The 22,544-nt window shown below is 34.7% G+C and overlaps 1 protein-coding gene across 1 annotated transcript in view; it reads left to right on the forward strand.

Annotated features, from left to right (window-relative positions):
• SEMA3C (semaphorin 3C) overlaps positions 1 to 21,299 on the forward strand; it is a 180,195-nt gene extending 158,896 nt beyond the window's left edge. The window contains exons 14-18 of the mRNA XM_077863864.1: positions 482 to 523; positions 3,704 to 3,861; positions 12,455 to 12,522; positions 14,701 to 14,831; positions 18,499 to 21,299. Of these exons, the coding sequence (XP_077719990.1) occupies positions 482 to 523; positions 3,704 to 3,861; positions 12,455 to 12,522; positions 14,701 to 14,831; positions 18,499 to 18,909 (810 nt within the window). The 3' untranslated portion in view covers positions 18,910 to 21,299. The remainder of the gene's footprint in view (positions 1 to 481; positions 524 to 3,703; positions 3,862 to 12,454; positions 12,523 to 14,700; positions 14,832 to 18,498) is intronic.
• Positions 21,300 to 22,544: the final 1,245 nt, after the last annotated feature.

Consider the following 22,544-nt stretch of genomic DNA (forward strand, 5'->3'; position numbering starts at 1 on the left):
GGAGAATTAATAAGTGTGATTCAGGCTAATACATCTTTCCAAAGCAACATTTGGCAGGTGCACGGTAGCATCTTATGCATAGTGCTTGTGTTGTGGAAGCATAACCTGGGGTACGTTCCACAGCATCTTACCCCCAGCCAAGCCTAAGTTTTATTCATTGGATTCCATATACCAAGATACAATTTTTTCAGTTCTTCCAAATTTCTCAGGTTTTCATTTTTTCCCTAACGACTGTATTGATAATGTGTTATAATTACTACTTTAAAAAACAAATGGGCATATATTTGTATGACAAGCCATCCTTACTCCCAACAGAGGAAATGTACTTTAGGGACAAGTATTGCTAAACCTTGAAAGTATATGTGCATATATAGAGAGATGACGATTTCCAGAATTTTAACAGAAAAGAGAACATTTTTAATGCAAATATTTTTAAAGGATTATTTGAACAGCTAACAATGTTTTTTTTTTTATTTTTCAGAATCATGCTCCTATAACAACAATGAAAATTTCATCCAAAAAGGTAAGACAACCGCATTTTTGTTTCCTTTACCTATTAAAATTTTTGCTATATGAAAAATGTATTTTGTAATTTTAGAAAAATTGATTTTTGTATTAGAAAAATAATTAATATGACTTACCATATACCACAAAATCACCTTTAATTTTTATGCGTAATTTACAAGCTATTAATCGAAGACAAAATAGGTCTATTTTGTAAAAAAACCCAGAAGAGCCGAATATTTAAATACATACAGCAAGATCTTCCAACATTTTGTATATCATATATTCTCAAATATTACAGTGTGTGAAGCCAACCAAAATAAAAATGATCTTTTTTGAATGAAGAATTTGGTGTAATGTTCGGCTTACTGCTGTAGCATCACCAACATTCTCAGGGGCTTGGAATGACTAATCAGTCTTCTTCTGAGTTCCTGTTGCTCTCACATGTTTGAAATGTGCAATGCATTCTTTTATGCTTATTTCTAAGGAAGTACTATTTCTTAGAGTTTATACATGTCATTAAAAAAAATCTGAATGTCTCAAATCTAAGCCTTATAAGGATTCGGGTTTGAGGAAAGAAATGTTTGGCCGTGATTATCAGAAATGTTTCATCTTCTAATTCGTGCCTGCACGTGCAAATACACAGGGATCACAAAAAGGAAAAGCCTAAACCCAATCTCTACCTGTGCAGCACATATGCCTCTCCAGCCCCCACGGTCTTCTCTCTGGAAGAAAGTTCTAAGGGGTGGAGCCGTAGGCTTCAGAGCTGAAGGGACATCCATTTGAATCCCGACTTGTCCATAAATTATGAATAAATCATTAAATTTCACTGACCTAAGATTCTGCTTCTACAAGGTAATGCTTTTCTCACAAACGAGTTAATTTATATAAATTGCCTAGGATAAAGCACGTCCTTGGTAACTGCTGTGTAAAGAGCCCAAGACTTATTTTTCTTGGAATATGGAATAAAGGTTTTAAGTGTTAGCACAACTGATGACATAACGTTAGTGTTCCTTACCTTATTTGGTCTGTTACAGATGAAGAAGTATTCCACAGTCAGTCTCGTACTCTTTTCACTTGACTCAATTTTATGAAGAAAAATAAATAGGGTACAATGGAGCTAACGATCTCATCTGTAAAAATGTTTGTATGGTGCATAACAAACATTTTCCCAAGTAACAAGAAGCCATTCGTCATTTCCCCCAATGTCCTAGGGAGCTGATCCCAAGTCAGAATAGTCTTTGAAGTCAGCAGGGAAGCTCCTTGTTTACAGTAGTTTAATGAAAAGAGAAAGTATAGGAGCAAAATTAAAAATGGACACAGAGCCATTTGTGTGGCCGAGTAGTCCAGTATACGATTACAGTGATACATGTCACAATTCAAGTTGTAATCCAGCTGGAGTGCTCAGAGCTCATAATCCATTCCATTAAATTGCAATATGCAACACACATATACACACAGGAGACTGAATATTAAATCTGTCTTCAACAACTTATATTGTAATTAAATATGTTACTTTCAATCATTAGATTCAAGGTAGGTAATTATTTGAGTTTTGGGGAACTCATTCGCACAACTGCATACTACATTATGCCTGCAGCGAGAAAGAAGTACAAATTGCCAGTGGCATTCTAAGTATATTAAATGCCATGAATTTAGTATCTTCCCTAGTGTTCAAATTATTTTCTTTTCTATTTTGTGCTTTTTTATTCCCTAATTTATTCTTGCATTCCATACAGCAGAAAATAGTTAAATTAATAAAAGGTAATTTCTAGAGTGAAATTACCTGTTTTCTTCCCTTAAATAACAGATTCCTTATTTAATGTAGCTGATGCATTCATTATATTATTTATGTACTCAACAAACACTTATTAGAAATGTTCCTAAAGAAATGATTATTGTCAAAATGTGCAGGGTTTTTTTTTATATAGTTTGAATGTCTCAACTGGGGATCAATCATTTTCAGCCCAATTTCCGAAAAATTAATTGATCGGAATAAAATATTTTTTGTTAAACAGTAGACTGAGATGTGATTCAAATGATTAATTAGAATTGGCAATGCATAAGCTGATAGTTTGTTAATTGGTAATTTATTCTACTATATTATTTAACATTCATTGAGTGTTTAGGAGTCAGAAACTATTCTAAGCATTTAATGTGGAGTTAGCCCTTACATTTAGTTCTTAAAACAACTCAGTGGGGTAGGTACTACATTATCCCAGTTTCACCAAAAAGGAAGCTGAGATTCAGAAAAGTTACACAGCATATTGAGCTGGGAATGCCCGAGGTCTGCCTCCAGAACCCGGTGGACCAATGGTGCTCGTATTCATTTGAATTTTAAGTTGTATATAGGTGAATATGTATAGGTGTCTGTGTGTGTGTGTGTGTGTGCACATGTGAATATATTCAACTTCCAGCTAAGAGATTCTCCACTAACCTGAATTATACAGTATCACTTCTTTCTAAAATAAGCATCAGTTAGAAACTTACCCTTTCAACTCCTGAGAACCAATCTAAGCATGGATAAGAGAATTGGAGCAGTATCATAAGAAGTTCTTGATACTCTACAAATGAAAGAGAGCGAAATCTTTATTATGACTCAGGACGCTGAAGACCACTTGATCACACAGAAAGTTTAAGACATGCCTAAATATAAATACGGATATTCTTCTAAGTAATTTAAAAATTACTCTAATGAGTAATATGTCACTTTCAAAGGCATGTGAAAAATGTTTTTTTTAAATTTTATCTAATACTAAGTGTGCCTTTTTTTCTAAACTTAAAAATGCCCTTTATTTAAGACTTGACTTTTTCAAATTTACAAGGTGGTGGGTTGCCAAATTTGAAGAAAAAGAAAGCTGCCTTGTGCATTCAGAAAATAAAGCAAACATCATAATTTAAATCTGTAATATATTAGCTCAAATCTGAGAGAACAATAAATCCCACTGTCTCAAATGTATTGCCATTCTACATAGGGCTCCAATATTTTTTTTAACAGGAAAGTGGTAATATTATAGGCATATTAACATTAGGAAATTCTATTTATTTTGGCTTTCATACCCTCTGTACTTTGCTTCTTGTTTTTAGTCCATTTTAAAATGAATCTAAGAGTGTGTAGACATATATTACAATGTGTTCCTGCTGAAAGTCCTCTTTTAACGTCCACATCTGAAATAAATCATAATCATTCCTCCAACAGCAACAGTTGTATGTGAGCTCCAATGAAGGGGTTTCCCAAGTGTCTCTGCATCGATGCCACATCTACGGTACAGCCTGTGCTGACTGCTGCCTGGCAAGGGACCCTTACTGTGCCTGGGATGGCCATTCTTGCTCTAGGTTCTACCCAACTGGAAAGCGGTAAGTACCAAATGTTCAGCTGAAAATCAAAATTGATGTCACCAGACAATCGGGCAGGGCTCCACAATATTAGAAAAAAAAATTCTGTTGCAGTATTCTTTAAAAATGGTGCTAGAAGTAGTAGATTTATTTAGCATCATCTGTAGTCATTGAATGAAGTAAATGGCTGTGCTTTATAACTTGAGATTCTCACAGATATGTGGGAATACTGTACTTTCGAAAAATTTGTTTCTCCTCTTAAAGCTTCTCTAGCAACACAACTCCCCCCTGTGACCCATCAAATATTTCAAGCAGCATTTAACATTCTTCACATTGCCTGATTTTTTTTTTTAAATGCTTCTATATCTCATTAAATCCTCCCTTCCTAGGGTTTCCCTGTGCCGTTTAATTCTCCTATATTCAGGTGTTTGTCCTAGTTCAGGCAACTGAAACATTGCTCCAAAATAGGTAGGCTGAATTGCTTTCAGAATCTCGATGACATGCTCTTGCTTGTTAAAATGGTGAGGGCATATTTGCTGGTCAGATTGAGAGAGTAAGGCAGCCTGAGGCTGAGTGCCCTTTATTCAAGCAGAGACTTAGATGAGAAACTCTGAACCAACTTCCACCAATTGGAAGGGACCACCAGTAGTGACACAGATTATAGAACAAAGGAAATGCAGACTTTAGGGGCAGCCAGGATCACAGCCAGACTCAGCCATCTACAGTCATGACGGCTGGCAGGGCCGAAACCTAACAAAATTAGAATCCACAGGAGAAGGCAAATAGGACCAGCCAGAAGCACTACTGATTTTCAAATAAAATCATGAGGGTGCTGGTGTTTATAGCTTCTTTATGCTCTGTTAGAGATATTGGCCTTTAAGGACCTTAACAGATTAAAGCAACCGTAGCACTTCTGCATGTCAAGATGGTACTTGGTACTGGTACTCTTATCTATAAGTTCAACAGTTTTTTATCATGGGACAATTATTTGCCAGGCAATGTTCTAGATAGAGCTAGGCATATAACATGAAAAATAACCACAAAAAGACAAAAATTCCTACCCCGAGGGATAATAAATTCTAGAGGGAGAAGACAGAAAATAAATAAATAAGGAAACCTAGTATATGAAATAATGATAAAATCTATGAATTTTAAAAAGGGTAAAGAAGGGAGATAGGGGATGCTGGGAAGCAGGGAATAGCAATGGTAAATGGGTTGGCCAGGGGAGGTCCTTCTGAGGGTGTGATATTTGAACAAGGACTTGAGCATGATGAGGAATGGCACCAAGGCATTATCTGGAGAATAACATTCCAGAGAAAAGAACCAGCAGTCCTTAAGGACGGAGTGTGGAGTGTGTCAAGATTATTCAAGAAACATCACCAAGACTATTGGAGCTGTCATGGAATGAGAAAAATGAAGGGGAGGAAGAAATGAGGTCAGAATGACAGTTGACTTAGGCCTTAGTAAGTCATTGAAGGCTTTTTTTTTAAAGATTTTATTTATTTATTCATGAGAGACAGAGAGAGAGGCAGAGACAGAGGCAGAGAGAGAAGCAGGCTCCTCACAGGGAGCCTGATGCGGGACTCGATCCGGGAAACCCGGGATCACACCCTGGGCCAAAGACTGACGCTCAACCGCTGAGCCACCCAGGCGTCCCTGAAGGCTTTTATTTAGAGTGAAATGGAAAACTACTGAGGGCCTTTGAGCACATGAGTGATATTATTTGACTTTGGTTTTGAAAAGCCCATCTGGTTTGGTTTGGCCTAGATGGCAGCCCTGGGTAGGAAGTGGCTGAGGAGAGAGGAGAGAGGAGTCGCAAGGCAGTGAGGGCATTGCACGTTCCAGGTGAGATAGGACGGCTCGCACAGGAAGGCAGGGGTGGAGGTGGCAGCATGAGTGGTCTGATTCCGGAGGGAGCTCACGGAATGCGCTGGTGTATTACGTGTAGGACGTTAGAGAAATAGCAGACTCAGGCATGAGCCAGGTTCTCAGAACCGAGCATATGCAGATGTGACTTCCTGAGAAAGGTAAGACTGTGCGAGGAGCAGGTACGTGGAGGGAAAGATGATGCCAACAGTGCCCGTGAGGTAGACATTCAAGTGGGGAGGTTGAGTAAACAAAAATGTGAATTTGGAGCACACAGGTGAGGCCTGGGCTGGATAATTCGAAAGTCTTTTTGTTTTTTGTTTTTAAAGACATGAAATGTGAAGAGAACTCACATTCTTTATTTTTTTTTTCTTTAAAAGAGTATTTTTTAGTATCTGTGTTCAAAGATTCATGTCCTTCTTTGTCATTTTAAGATCTAGGCAGGAAGTCTAGAGGCTCTTTTGATTTTCACATAAAATTTATGGACCTCGTTACCCTGAGATCTTTTGCTTGCACTGGAGATCTGAACCTGGACGCAAAGGATGAGGAAAGCAAATTCCAAATGTAATCTCAACTAAATGGTTTTTGTAGCCATTGCTGGCAACTTTTAACCATACTTGTGTTACGCTCCTAATTACAACAGCAGTGATATTTACAAATTATTACCATAACTGCTTGTAAGGCAACACATTTTTCTTGGGAAAGAGTTCTAAAAGTTGGCATATCTAACACCCGGAATGCAATATTCTATCTATTAAACAGATTTAATGCTAAACGCAGCCAAAGCACCACACTTTCTAAGAAAGAAAGTGATATGAACATCACAGAGTGAACACTACCACGGTCCTTTAGGCTTACCAGCCTCTTCTATAACGTGGAGGAATTGGAGATTAGTACTCCTTCCCTGCAGAACTTCCAGACCTTGGCTTTGGTGAACAAGCATTTTTATTCAACAAACAAAGAATATTTCTCAAGTAAAATTCCCTACTATATATAGACTATCATTGCATATTTGAGATATTTTTACATTTTAGACATTTCTGCTAAAATATGAGTTGACTCATTTGTCCTCATAGTCTCCCTCTAACTACAAGCCCAGTTATCCTTTCTAATATGCATATTTAAAGGTAGATTCCAGGGGATCCCTGGTTGGTTTAGCGCCTACCTTCATCCCAGGTTGTGATCCTGGAGTCCCGAGATTGAGTCCCACATTGGGCTCCCTGCGTAGAGCCTGCTTCTCCCTCTGCCTGTGTCTCTGCTTCTCTCTCTCTCTCTCTGTATCTCTCATGAATAAATAAATAAAATCTTAAAAAACAATAAAGGTAGATTTCACATTGTCATCCTAATGCCACAAATCATGATTTTTTTTTTTACAAATCATGATTTTTTTAAAAGATTTTATTTATTTATTCATGAGACACACACACACACACACAGAGAGAGAGAGAGAGAGGCAGAGACACAGACAGAGAGAGAAGCAGGCTCCATGCAGGGAGCCCGACGTGGGACTCGATCCCGGGTCTCCAGAATCACGCCCTAGGCTGCAGGCAGGTGCTAAACCGTTAAGCCACCCAGGCTGCCCTACAAATCATGATATTAATCACAATAATCACATTCTTACAATCAACAAAGAGCTGAAACTATGAAATATCATGCCTTGTATGAAACCAAGTATCATTGGCTTGGTGTTAGAACTAATAAATGAATTCAGTGATGTTGCAGGATACAAAGTGAGTACACAAAAATCTGTTGGATTTCTATACATGAATAATGAGCTATCAGAAAGAGAATTTAAGAAAACAATCCCATTTACAATTGCATCAAGAGAATAAAATACCTAGGAATAAATTTAGCCAAGGAGGTGAAAGACCTGTACACTGAAACTACAAGACATTGATGAAATTGAAGACACACATAAATGGAAAGATAAATCACATTCATGGAGTAGTAAAATGAGTGTTATTATAATGGCCATACTACCCAAAGCAACCTGCAGATTCAATACAATCCCCACCAAAACTCTAATGACATTTTTCACTGGATTAGAATATCCTAAAATTTGTATGGAATCACAAAATAGCCAAAGCAATATTGAGGAAGAAGAACAAAGCTGGAAGCATCAGGGACCTTGATTTCAAACTATATTACAAAGTTATAATAATCAAAACAGTATGCTATTGTCATAAAAACAGACACATAGATCAACAGAGCAGATTTGAGAGCCCAGAAATAAATCTATACATATATGGTCAAATAATTTACAACAAAAAAGGCAAAAATGTACAACAAGGAAGGACAGTCTCTTCAAGAAATGATGCTAGGAAAACTGAACAGCCACATGCAAAAGAAAGAAACTAGACTATTATCTTACATTATTGGCAAAACTTAACTCAAAATGTTTTAAAGACTTGAATGTAAGACCTGAAACCATAAAACTCCTAGAAGAAAACATAGGCATTAACCTCCTTGATGTAGGTCTTGATAATGAGTTTTTAGGTATGACTACAGAGCAAAGAGAATATATAAGACATAAATTTTGGAGAGGATGTGGAAAAAGTTTTGGTGAGAAAACTTGGTGCAGCCACTATGAAAAACAGTATGGAGGTTCCTCAAAAAGTTAAATATAGGGGATCCCTGGGTGGCTCAGCGGTTTAGCACCGCCTTCAGGCCGGGGCATGATCCTGGAGACCTGGGACCGAGTCCCATGTCTGGCTCCCTGCATGGAGCCTGCTTCTCCCTCTGCCTGTGTCTCTGCCTCTCTCTCTGTCTCTCATGAATAAATAAATAAAATCTTAAAAAAAAAAGTTAAATATAGAACTACCGTATGATTCAGCAATTCCACTTCTGAGTATTTATCTGAAAAAAACAAAAACACTAATTTGAAAAGATATCTGCACCCCCATGTTCATTGCAGCATTATTTTCAATACCCAAGACATGGAAACAACTGTGTCCTTCAACAGATGACTGAGTAAGGGTACACACACACACACACACACACATACACACATGCCGGAATACTATTCAACCATAAAATGGAATAAATCATGCCATCTGTAAAACGGATGGACCTTGAGGGTGTATGCTGAGTGAAATAAGTCAGAGAAAGACATACTCTGTATAATCTCACTTATATGTGGAATTTTAAAAGTAACAACAAACCAAGCTCATGGAGATTGTGGTGGCCAAAGGCAGGGTAGGGGGTGGAAGAAATGAACAAAAGGGATCAAAAGGCACAGGCTTCCAGTTATAGAATAATTAAGTCATGGGGATGCAATGTACAGCATAAAGACTGTATTACATATTTGAAAGTTGATAATAGAGTAGATCTTAAAAGTACTCATCACAAGAAAAAAAGATTGTGACTATGTATGGGGACAGATGTTATCTAGACTTACTGTGGTCATTTCACTGATAAATATATATTTTTAATTGAGAAATAATTCACATATATGATATTATGTTAGTTTCAGGTGGTGTATCCTCTCATCATGTTGTACACCTGAAATTTTAAAAAAAAGCATAACAGGGAAAAAATAACATGGGTTGAAAGAGGAGGCAGTTATCATTTGAAGCGCAATCTGAATCTCTAGCAGTATCTTAATTCTATCATAAAAAGCTGAAAAATATTCTATCTTTCTATCTATTTACTTATCATCTATCTTCTATCTATCATCTATCAATCATCTATCTATATATCCATCATCTATGTGTCATCTATCTTATTTGTGGCCTATTCACACCCATCTTTGGCCATCACATTGAAAGTTTCATTACAAATATTTATACTATTTAATTTCTACAAATTATTTTAAAACCTAAACATATAGTGAATGTAAAACATGTTTGCTGAATTATTTCCTAAATTCTCATATATAATATTTTTAATGATTAAACAATAATAATAAAAAATTGCTTGTATTTTCCACACTGATTTTCTTTAATAGTGTTAACTTACCTAGTTTTATGTTGATAGCACTGTCTATCTATCTGGAACACAAAGAGTACCTGGAAGAATTCATTGGAATGAAAACCAAAAACATGTTCTTTGTATGGTAACAGAATTACAGTGATACTTGGAAATCAATGAGTTTATGCTTTGATATAATAAAGTTGTTAAATATCATTGACTCAGTGGTTTCTCTCTTTTTTAATTTTGTTTATAGCAAATAATGCAAGCAATTTTCCTTTTCATTCTCAAGTATCTTAAATATTTGTGCATTTGTACCAAATATTGCAGTTTAATCTCAAATGGTACTTTTCCTGGATTCAGATGCACAGTTTTAAATTTTATTCTAAGACAAGATAATCAGTTCAATTTTCAAGTAGATATCTGTTTTATATACAAGAACAAAATGACTTCATTGTTTATCCAAAAGATTATATACCATAAGGAAGAAAATGTTGGTAAATTGAGCTCAAATTGCAAATTCTACATGCAATATAATATTACTGTGCATACCAGCTTTCACAGTGGTAGATGAATATCCTAAAGGGAATCAACAAATACAAAAAATCTCAGATAGCTGTCTTGCTGCTCTCATCATTTAGGCCAAGCCATAATGTTTTTCTGTATTGGAAGGTCTGGAAGTTGTGTGGTATTGTAAATTCAGGTTGCCCAGCTATGTAAACCATAACATAGTGCTGGTCACAGGACAATTAATTTAGCCATTGGGAATGATAGTGCTTCTCTGGATGGCTGAAAAGTGACTGCTTCAGCCACAAGAACTCTCACGTGGTGTTCAAAAATATAGTGCACTCACAAGTTGATTGGTAGTAAATAGCGCTGTGGCTTGGAAATATAGCAAATGCAATGCAGTAAAAACCTGATTGATATAGGAGCTGTTCTAGAGTACAGCATTAATTGTATTTCCTGAGACAGGAGTAACTTCCACTAGTTTGTGTGTGTATTGTATTAGAAATATAAGATTGAATAAGGATTATGTGACATTTTTGGGAAAATAATACATAAATGACACAAAATTTAATACTGCTATTTCCATAAATAGATGTATATAAGCCATTGAACACACACAATACTATTTGCTATGACCTTAAAATGATTTTTTTTTCGCTATTGATGACTTTGAGATTAGTTTCTCTTTGTAAATTAGATAATTCCTGTGTGGTTTTAATATTTCTGCTTTTCTTACTGAATATTTTAATTTATCTGTAAGGGTAAAAATGTTGAGACTTAACAGCTAGCCCAATTAAGTAATATACTTATTTATATATACTTCTCAGCCTTGATAGTAAACAATTTATCCCTATATTCTCAATATTTAAGGAGAGGATCTTTTCCTTCTCTCTCTTTTTTAAAAACTTTATTTATTTATTTATTTATTTATTTATTTATTTATTTATTTATTTATTTATTTATTTAGAGAGTGAGTGTGTGCATGACTTGGGGAGGGGCAGAGGGGGAGGGAATCCGAAGCCGACTCCAAACTGTGCCACAGGGATTGATATTACCACGGGGAGGCCATGACCTGAGCCGAAACCAAGAGTCAGAAGGTGTACTGACTCAGCCACCCAAGCACCTCAGTTTTCCTTCTCTCTTATAGCAATCTTCATATCTATGATTTATTGCTAAGAGAATTTCAGTTGCTCTGTTTTGATTTGTTTCACTGTGTCATACAAGAGTAACATATATATATATATATATATTTTAATTTAAGACTCAGAAATTAATTAGTATTCAAATAATTTAAAAGTTTGATTTAAATAATGACCAACTTACAAAGACTGTAACTAAATTTTGAAATGCTTAACTTGGTGATACATACCAACTAAACTGCAATGAGTGACTTTCAATCCCGAATAAACTTTTAAAAATCCATGAGGGATATTTCAGAGGTAATTAAGGGAATTTTAATATAAAATATGTATTGTGTGATATTACCGAATAGTCATATTTAGTAAGAGAGTGATACTGTCTTTATGTAGAGAAATTAGAAGGTTCATGCTGAAGTATTTAAGAATGAAGCATTATTATGTCTGCAACTTATCTTCTAAAGATTTTCATACATGTGAATAAAGAGTATATTCTATATATATACTCAACATAATACTTGCATGTGAGAAAAAAAATAAACGTGGCAAACTTTAACACTTTACGAATCTCAGTATACCAGTAGTTATTGTACTCATGTTTCCACTCCTTCTGTAGGCTTGGTATATTTCATAGTAAAAAATTGAAGGAAAATTCTTATTCTAGTAAATGAACAATTTTGCTTAACTTTATATTAAATGTCCATATTCTATCACTTATTTCAGAAAAGTTTTAATATATTAGGAAAATGTTAGGAAATGTTGACTTTTGTAAGAAAGCTATGTTTGTTCAAGAAAAAATTGTAAGAAAGAAGATGGTAGTGAGTTTATGCTCTAGATGTTTCCATCTTAGAAAGTTTTTGCTGAATATCTCTGAACTAAAATTTACACTGTTAATTTGGAATCTAGCATTTACCCCAGAAATGCACTTAATAGGAATTTCATAGCCATTCTATCTCCAGTAGTAGAGATAGGGAGGGACAGAATTAATTGATAATGAAAACAAGGTGAAATACCCATCCTATCATGGAAGTCTTGAACAAGAAATGCCAGATAGTTGTGTTGTATATCAGACCTCTTTTCCTTCTGAAACCTTAAACAATTAAAAAACTGTAAAATTAAAAATACAATCTTTTAACTGTGGTGTAATTGGCGATATTAATTCTGAGCCAGTTTTATATATGTCTCTGTACCTATAGGAGGAGCCGAAGACAAGACGTGAGACATGGAAATCCATTGACTCAATGCAGAGGATTTAATCTAAAAGGTATTAAGACTGAGCAAGGCTCAGACTTGGTAAAGAGTAGCCATGCTCCACATCACATTTAAGGGAGGAAAACCTCATAATAAATTCACATCTTATGTTTTAAAGAAAGATTCACTATGAAGATTCTTGGTGTTCATATGGAAATTAAAAATTAAATGTTATTTATATATATAGTAGGAAAAACAAATGTCTGTGAATACAGGTACCTTGGAGATGTTAGTTGCCTCGGTCTTTCATGTAGATGTCAGTTATAGATTTTCCTAACTATTTTCTTTTTGAAGAAACAAAGCTATTATCTTCTTTCTTAAGAAAAAAATGTGCTTTTTCAAAAATTTACTACTGAGGAACAAATAGAATTGTGCCTTGTTTGTTTTTTGTTATTGTGGTAAATATAAACAACACAAAGTTTACCATTTTAACAATTTTAAAATGTCCAGTTCTGTGGCATTAAGTACATCCACATTGTTGTGCAATCAGTACAACCATTCATCTCTAGAACCTCTTCATGTTTTCCAAGTGAAACTATACCCATTAAATACCAACTCTGTCTTCCCCAGCCTCTGGACACCACCATTCTACTTTCTGTCTCTATGAATTGGACTACTAAATACCTCTCTCTTATCAATGGAATCACACAATATTTATCCTTTTGTAACGGGCTTATTTCAGAGCTTCTTTGGGGTTCATTCCTGTTGTAACATGTGTCAGGATTTCTTTTCTGTTGAAAATGGGAAAACATTCTATTGTATGTATATATCACATTTTGTTTATTTATTCATCTACCACTAGACACTTGGAATGCTTCTACTTTGGGCTACAGTAAATAATCCTGCTCTGAACATGGCTGTATTACAGTGCCCGGGTTTTATAATTTATAACCATTGCAATACTTTTGACAATCTTGCCTTGTGTCTTACAGTCAATCTAACCCATTTCTTCCCATCCTAACATGAAGATACCACATTATTATACTTTCTCCACTAATATTCTCCCCTCCACCTCAACCCCACCAACAAAATATCTTTGGGCAGAGCTCTCTGGGTTCATGAAAGAGCTACAAATGCACTGTTGCTAATAATTAACACCAAGACTGCTATTGCTAATATGTTTGAGTCTGGGTCTTTCTTTAATAAAGACTGACAATCATTACCAACTACACTAACTATAAGGAGAAAATTGTAACATCTTGCTTAGTTCCATGCATCTAATTAAGGGAATAATCCAGGTTACCATTTATATGTTTACTGAATATTTTATAAATATGTGTGCAAGTTCTACTAACACTAGTAGCTATAGTAGTAGAGCTGTCAGTGGGGGGTGATGATGAACAAACATGGATGTTGACTTTGTGTCAGAACCTCAGTTAAAAAAAAAAAAAAGAACCTGAGTCAAGTGCTTTTTTTAATGGATTATCTTATTTAAATGCTTAAGACATTGTACTAAAGTCAGGTCTATTATCTATCCCCATTTTATGAATGAAGATTCTGTTCACGTCTAAGCAACCACATGATTATACTAAATGATCTTCCTGAATTAAGAATTTCGGTAAAGAACCTGGATGAAGACATAATCCATGTTTTAGAGCCAAGTAAAACTGAGACACAGAAAGCTCAAGTAAATTATTTAAGGTTACACAGCCAGTGTTGGTGAAGTCAGAATTTTGCCTCCAGTACCTCTGATTCCAAAGACTGTGTTCTCAACCACTACTTCCCGCTACAGCCACACTTTGCTTTCTGACTTTTCCTGATGCTTCTGAATTCCATCTATACTACATTGAGTATGGATGAACCTGGTTTTATAATGCCTGGCACTTACTAACTCTTCAAGTAGGGTATATTTCCTAATAGTTCACAGCCTCAGTTTGTTCAGCTCTGAAAAGCAGAGAAAAACTAATTTGTAAGGATATTGTAATAATTAAATGTTCAATGTGATGTTAAGGACAGTCTTTGGTATAGAGTACTTCTCGAATAAACATCAATTCCCTATGTCTTTCTCTCCTTTCCCTTTAGGTTAAACACAACCAGTAAACAATGTGTAATCGTCTGCTTGTTAACTGAGCAAAGATTGCCTTTGGGGGGGACTTCTGTAGGTGATGATAATTTTATAGAGAAATAAGCATTCATATAAGACAATATATTCTAAATTCTCTTCTCTCTCTTTCTGCTTTTTGCTTTCCAGCATATAGAAATGCAGCTGAAATTGTTCAGTATGGAGTAAAAAATAACACCACTTTCCTCGAGTGTGCTCCTAAGTCTCCACAGGCATCTATCAAGTGGCTGTTACAGAAAGACAAAGATAGGAGGAAAGAGGTGAGTAACACACATAAGCAGTAATCAATCAGGGCTTTAGAAAGACATTGAATCACCATCCCTCAGTGAGGTTCAGATCAAACATAAAAAAAAAAAAAGCATATGAACATCTTTTTATGTCTTTGGGATGACGAGTGCCACTTTCTTTAAAATCCTTTGTCTGTAAAGCTGATGAATTAATTCAAAATCCTTGCTGCCTCTTCACCTCTGTAACTCGGTGATTGAAACAAGAGCTTGGACACTCCAGACGGAACTATTGATAGGAGGAAGCATTTGTAAAAGAAACAAGATGTGTGCAAAACCAGAAGCCAAGTTCTTGCACAGCAGCACCTTTGTGTGATTCACAAGATAAAAGGGGGCTTTAAAAAAGTTCAATTTTCCTCAGCAAGAAATTACACTAAACCATAACTTTTATGGTTAAAGAGCATATTTCTGCTATGTGGTAATCTGTTTCCTCTGCTTTATTATCCATTACTCTAGGGTTTTGGTTAGGTAATATATGGAATCATTGTTTATGGGACCATTGACTTTATTCAGTGATATGGAAAAACAGTTTTTCAAATAAAAGGACACTGACATTAACCTTTCCACTGATCAGAAAGGGCTGTTTTAAAGGGGAAGCATTGTAAAATGGCATTGGGTGAAATATTATAGATAATGAACTCCATAATGTTGATGTCAGATTGTTCTGACAACCTGAGAAAGAAGAAAGAAAATCTGTATGTATATATAAAGCCTTAGGGTAGTCTAAGATGTGATGCTATTAGGAGTGGCATAAAGTCTGATGGAGCAAAGCAGCCTTCTGCATTAGGGTATATTCTTCAGTTGTGGGCATTTTGGGGACTACGTATTAAATAATATTTTGGGGATATTTACAATGGATACAATCCCAAGCTATAGAACACAGACGCTGCATCAAAGTTGCTGAAATGCATGTTGGCTCCATATGAGAAAATACTTTACAAGTCAGACCTGCCTGTTTGAAGACAGTATGAGCTGTTTAGGAAATTGTATGTCCCCCATCACTAGAATATAAAACCATAGGCTGATGACCCCTTCAATAAGAGATGGAACCATTGGGAGGAAAGAGGAGCTAGCTGAACTTCTGGCCCCTTCTTGGTCCAGAATTTTATGATACTAAAAACATCTTTTAAAAAATTTTTATTAAGAACAAATTATTGTTTATTTGAGATCTGTTTTCTTTGCCGCAAGAATCTGTCATCAAAGAGGTCTTGAAATTTCTACAGTCCAATTAATTTTCAACTCTTTGGCATGGATGTAAATGGTAATCATAGTTGCCTTACAAAGTAACCTAGGGTAGAAGTCATAATGTGTGATGATGATTATCATACAGATATGATAGGCCATATGCCAGAGCTCCTTCCAGAACTCCTTCCTGAGGAGTTTTGTGTGTTCATATGTGAGTTGGAAATCTAAAACTCAAACAGGGATTGCATAACATGAAGAAAATGTTTTTCTTTAGTTCACTAAAAAGTTAAATAGAATAACATGCAATAAGTGAATGCATTTTCTATTATTTGAATTACAGACAATGAGGACACACAAGCTTGAATACATGCCACAGAAATTAATAAACGCAGTTAAAAATGGAATGAGTAATAGATTTAATGATTGAATCTCCTTTGCAATATTTCTAGTGTTTTATTTCAGAATGCTTGAGAAGGTAGAGACTCAATTATTACTGTCTTGCTTTTTCTCCCAATTTTGAACATATAATAATGCTATAAGACTATGGAAAAATTAACTGTAATACAACTATGTGAATCTACTTATCCAGAATTTAGAGAACACAATTCCACTCATTCTAAATTTAATTGAACAAATTATTACTATCTTATTAAATTTATCCTAATTTGTCCTTAATAGTTTAGGCAAACACATGCTCATTTCTCATGTTAATGATATGCAAATATTGAACTTTAAAAAAACTGTAGGACAGATGGTAAAAGCTCACAAATATGTAAATACTTCATACTGATTTACATAAAGTGAAAACTAAAAGATCTCACCTCCACTTCAATATTTACTCATACTTCCTAGAGTATAGAGCTACCAAGAATTATATATTCAATCATAATGTATTCCTCCAAATACTCTCTATAATTTTCCTATTTTTGTCTTTGTCTCTCTCTCTGATGTACACACATACACTTTAATATCAGTATATATATCAGTATATATATAGCTAACATTTTTCTTGGCTACATAGTGTTCCACTCTATGAATATATCCTTTTTTTTTAAGCTATCTACTGCTTAAGGTTGTTTTTCTTCTTATCAAAAACATCATGTAAATGAACATTTGCACACTTCTGAGTATAGCTTCTGTACAAATTCCTAGAAATGAAACTTTGTGCCAAGTACTATATATGTGTTAGATGGATTTGTAAACCTGGTCTCCAAAATCTTTCCTAATCTTGCACAAATAGAAAAGCTTTCCTTCCTTTTGTTTCTGAATGCATTTCTACATGATTGAAACTATTGTTGAGGCACACTTAAACTTTAAAAGTCAAATTAACACCAAAACTTTGCCTCATATATTTCAGTCCCTCTTTCTGAATTCCCTTTTCTAGATCTGTTCTATTATCTGTATCTCAATACTGTACTTTGCCTTTTTGTACTTTTGTGGAGGGGTTACTTTTCATTTAAAACAATCTATCTTTGATTTTGTTTCATTAATAATTAGATTCATATTTACACAGAAATTTACCATTTATAAAAACATCTTCCATACCTTATTTTGATTCGGGTCTGTTTTTTTCCCCCTCAGTGAAAGAGCATTCCAGAGTACCCACCCTTGGCAAGGAACTTCTCACCACTTAGGTTTCTAGTCTGTTTGTGAATAGTACTATAGCTGGAACTTTAAGAAAGATGGATTTCATGCATGTAACTAATATCCAACATATGATAGTTTTTCCAGGATAAGGCTGTAAAATAATTAAATATTAACCTCATAGCTTTTTATTACCTTTCCTTGGAAAGTAAAACCACTCAGAAGATTTGGAAGATGATGGCATGTCAGCTTATTTTTAGTTATTCTTTAGCTTGGGATAATAGGAAAAACCTTTGATAGTTTACAGAACTCTGCCTCTGTTTATATGATTTTTTTCGAGTTCTCTTACTTCTTTAATAAAGTAATGAATTATTTCAATTTTTATTTAGGAGAATATCCATTCATCATTGAAAAATGGTAAAATTCGACCATTTAACTGTGGCTTTATGATTTTACTAGTAAAAGAGCTTTTTTGCTGCAATTAAAAGCAAGAGCTCCAGGACAAAATAGATATTTTAAATTATCCATGAATTTTGTTTATGTATGTTGACTGTGATTCACATTCCGAATCCAACCAAAACTCTATGTTTATATGTGCAGAAGCCATGTCCAAAGGGAATGGTTAAGGTATATTTGGCAACATGGGTGATAACTTCACCCTCTCTTTAATAGAATCAGTGCTCTTAAAACGAGATCTCCTCTGCAAACCAGTCAATGGAACGGGCCAAAAATTTATGTTCACTAAGAGGGAAACTAATCAGTATTCAATGCTTTTGCCAAATTTGAAAGTTCAGAGATACTCTGTATATGTTGCTCATATCTTTTTAGAAGACATAGAGTCAGATTTTGGGTCTTTGACAAGTCTCTCTTTTAGGTCAAGTTGAATGAACGAATCATAGCCACTTCACAAGGACTTCTAATCCGCTCCGTTCAAGATTCTGACCAAGGACTGTATCACTGCATTGCAACAGAAAACAGCTTCAAGCAGACCATAGCCAAGATCAACTTTAAAGTTTTAGATTCTGAAATGGTGGCTGTTGTGACAGACAAATGGTCCCCATGGACCTGGGCCAGCTCTGTGAGGGCTTTACCTTTCCACACAAAGGACATCATGGGGGCATTTAGCCACTCAGAAATGCAGATGATTAATCAATACTGCAAAGACACTCGGCAGCATCATCAACACGAAGAGTCACAGAAGATAAGAGGGGACTATGGCAAGTTAAAAGCGCTCATCAATAGCCGGAAAAGCAGAAACAGGAGGAATCAGTTGCCAGAGTCATAATGTTCTCTTCCTTGGGGCTTAGGCTTCCAGGAAAGAATGGTCTGTCTTCAGTGATCCAATTTTGAGCAAAGAACCTGTGCTTTACCCATGGAAATTCCCGAGGAAGGTGTTACTCACTCCTAAAGTGAATATTAAGTGAACTGAAATGAGCATGCATTTTCTTGTATGATATTGACTAGCACTAGACATGTCATGGTCCTCATGGTGCATATAAATATTTAACTTAACCCAGATTTTATTTATGTATTTACTTTTTCTTCAAAATCAATATGGCGGCTATAAAACTAAAATTCCTATATCCCTTAATTGAATGAGGGCCATAACCCTATGAGCTTTCTTCTTTGCTTTAGGGGCTTAGATTTGGAATTGTCAGTGATTTTATATATGAAAACAAATGTCAAGTTCACAACTTTTATGTTGTAAAAGTTGTGTAAGTACATGTCAAAAGAAATGTAGAATAGATACAAGTCAAGAAAGAGGGCATCTAAAAGTTGTATAAAACATGAGTGATTCATCCAGAAAAGTGAACAGTTTATATGCTTCCAGTGAAAGATATTAATGTTTTTTATAGAAAATGGTCAATTGCTGATATTTGTTATTGATATTTGTTTCCTTCTTTTAGGAAGATAAAGTGAATGACCCTCACCATAAACATCTTTGATTAGAGTTATGTCAGCAAAACATTTAAGTTTATATTCTTATGCTATCATCTTCCAAACAAAAGCACTTTTTTTTGGAAGTTATTTAAGTTATTATAGACTCAGAGAATATAATCTTACACTGTTTAATTACTGTATTTGTTCTAATTTTCTAGTCTGTGTGGCAAAGTAAACAATATAAGAAGAAAAAAATGAAATATCGAACTTGTATATGAGAGGTGAAACTATCAAAATGGGGAAAAATAAAGAAATGCATTTTTATTGAAAGCTGTTTATTAAAAATATGACTAGTTTTTAACATCAGTAATTAATTTCAATAATTAACTCACATTTTTTTTGGTTTATCAACCTCAGATATCATAAGATTTTTAAGACACCAATTCATTTTTTTAGATGATGTTTAGTGTGTGCTGGAGAGGTGCGCCTTTTGTGGAGAAATGAAAAAAATTCGAATATGAACAAAAATTGACATACTTTTTTTTTAAAGAATGCTGGTGTATTATGTTCACTAGCATATAAATACAAATGTGCTAAATTTTGTAATGAATAAATAATTTTCTTCTAATTGTTTAAAGATTGGGTCATTTTATTAGAAAAAAATTTATTATAGAACCTTTTATTCCAAATAGCAATTAGATGGAAGGAATAGGAAAAATTTCTTGGTGTTGTTATAGTTCCTTCAAAAACACAATTTTTGCTTTTTCACTTTATTTACTTTTTAAAAAATTTTCATGCTTCCAGGTGCAAACAGAAATTGCATCATGTACTTACTCAAAATCCAGCATAAAATTTTATTTGTAGTTAACAGTCCACAAAGAAGGCAAGGTAGACTTAATCACCTTTTTATGCACCACAGCATTTAAGCTTCAAGAACTAAAATCACTGTCAAAATGAATGTAATCATTGCTCAGAATCTAAGAATATGATTTATTATTTAAGTGGTGGTAAGTTATGGTATTATAAGAGGAGGCCTCAGTGCAGGGCAAACATAGCAGTTAAAATAGACAATATAAATAATGTTCATGCAAAAATAAGCTAATGAATAAAAGCTATTGTTCCAAATGTGCACGATTCCAAAGTATTCTCAAAAGCAGTTTATTATACAAATATTTTGCCTGCTATGTGCACAAATAAAAATGTGTATCGATGGAAGGCCAAAACCATGTTCAGGGTTTATGGCCAATCTATTCTATGTAAAGAGTTTAAAGTACAATTGTTTTAGAGTCAGAGAATAGCATAAACTACACAGGTCCCCTTGCTTCGTGTACACACACACTGATAGACAATAAGGGTGTTTAGTTTTGTAATATTATTTGTGCTATTTAATAACTTCTTTAAATATTATTCAATTGTATATACTTTTATTACTTTTCTTTTAAAATTATAGAAATTCTTCTTCAACATGACTGCCAAATGTAAAGAAAATTTTCTTTCTCCAAAATAATGTCAACGTATACTGAATATTGGTGGTTAATTAGTTTTGTTTTGTGTAGTTTGACATTTTGATGATTTACTATGTTTTCCATTTGTATTGTACATAAAATTTCCTAGGAATGCACTTTTTTTCAAAGTGTAGGTTTGTGGATAGATTTTAGCATGATGAAACTGTCATTACGGTGAATGTTTGCTCCATGAGAAAATAAACTAAATGTAGTTAGTGTATTAATATTTAATTGGATATTGAGGAAATCATTTGCCTGGCAAAATAAAACATGTTGAATTCCCCAAGAATGTCTTCAAGTTTTCTTTTCAATGTTGTATATATATAATTGCTTGTTGACATGATAAAACTTTTAAAAATTCTATTTATTCTTTTATTTATCTATTCATTTTTGTGAAAATAATGTGTCTGAGTATTTCAAAGTTCAAAACTTCCAGAAGAGGATCCATGGAAAACTCTCCTTGTACCGTTATCCTTCATTCATTCAAGTCCCAACCCCAGAAGCATCCAGGATTGTCAATTTCTATATGTGTTTCTGTGATATTTTACATACATGTGAGCAAATTCATATTTGTTTTCTCTTTAAGCGGCCTTGTACATTCAGTTATCCAGACTGTGTTGTGTCTGACAGTGAGGTGGGGCGGGGAGACATGGGTATAGTGTAGGAACGCTTGGGCTTTGGAGCCCGACTATCTGGATTTGAATCCAAGTGTAATGTCTCGGAAAAGTTACTGAATTTCTCTTTGCCTTAGTTGTCTGCCCAAGTTCATACCAGTGGAGTATTAGAATAGAACATATGACATGATAACTATCCAATAGATGTCGTAATATTTTCCTTATTTAGAAAGTGTTGTCTTGAGAGAACAGGAAGAAATCTTTCCGTTGTGTTCTTTGCCCAGTTAAATGTCAGTGACCCGGGATCCCTGGGTGGCGCAGCGGTTTAGCGCCTGCCTTTGGCCCAAGGCGCGATCCTGGAGACCCGGGATCGAATCCCACATCAGGCTCCTGGTGCATGGAGCCTGCTTCTCCCTCTGCCTATGTCTCTGCCTCTCTCTCTCTCTCTCTGTGACTATCATAAATAAATAATAAATTTTAAAAAAAATTTAAAAAAAAATGTCAGTGACCCAGGTTGGGGCACCTGCAGCCAGTGGATCACTTGATCCTCGCCAGGTAAAATCAGCCTTTATAAAATTGAGGAGAAGGAAGCCACAACTTAACTCATAATTCTCCTACTGCATTTGAAAGGACTGTAGACATTTCACCTATTTCTGGGCTTTAACTCTGTAATAAATGTGAGTGCAGAAAAAGTGAACAAAAAATATTAAGTTATTATCTCAAGGAATCTTCCACCTTAATGATTCGGCACTACTCCCTAATTATTTTTCAGTATTTCCCTTGTCTACATTTCATCTTAACTTAGTTTAAAGAATTTTAATATATTTCTTATCATTTTAATGTGTTTTTAAGGCTTTATGCCTCCTGCCTAAGGGGAAAATATTTAAGAAAGAGATAATGGCTTCCTACGTCTATCTATT

This window comes from Canis aureus, chromosome 21 (assembly GCF_053574225.1).
Source record: "Canis aureus isolate CA01 chromosome 21, VMU_Caureus_v.1.0, whole genome shotgun sequence".
Taxonomy (NCBI): domain Eukaryota; kingdom Metazoa; phylum Chordata; class Mammalia; order Carnivora; family Canidae; genus Canis; species Canis aureus.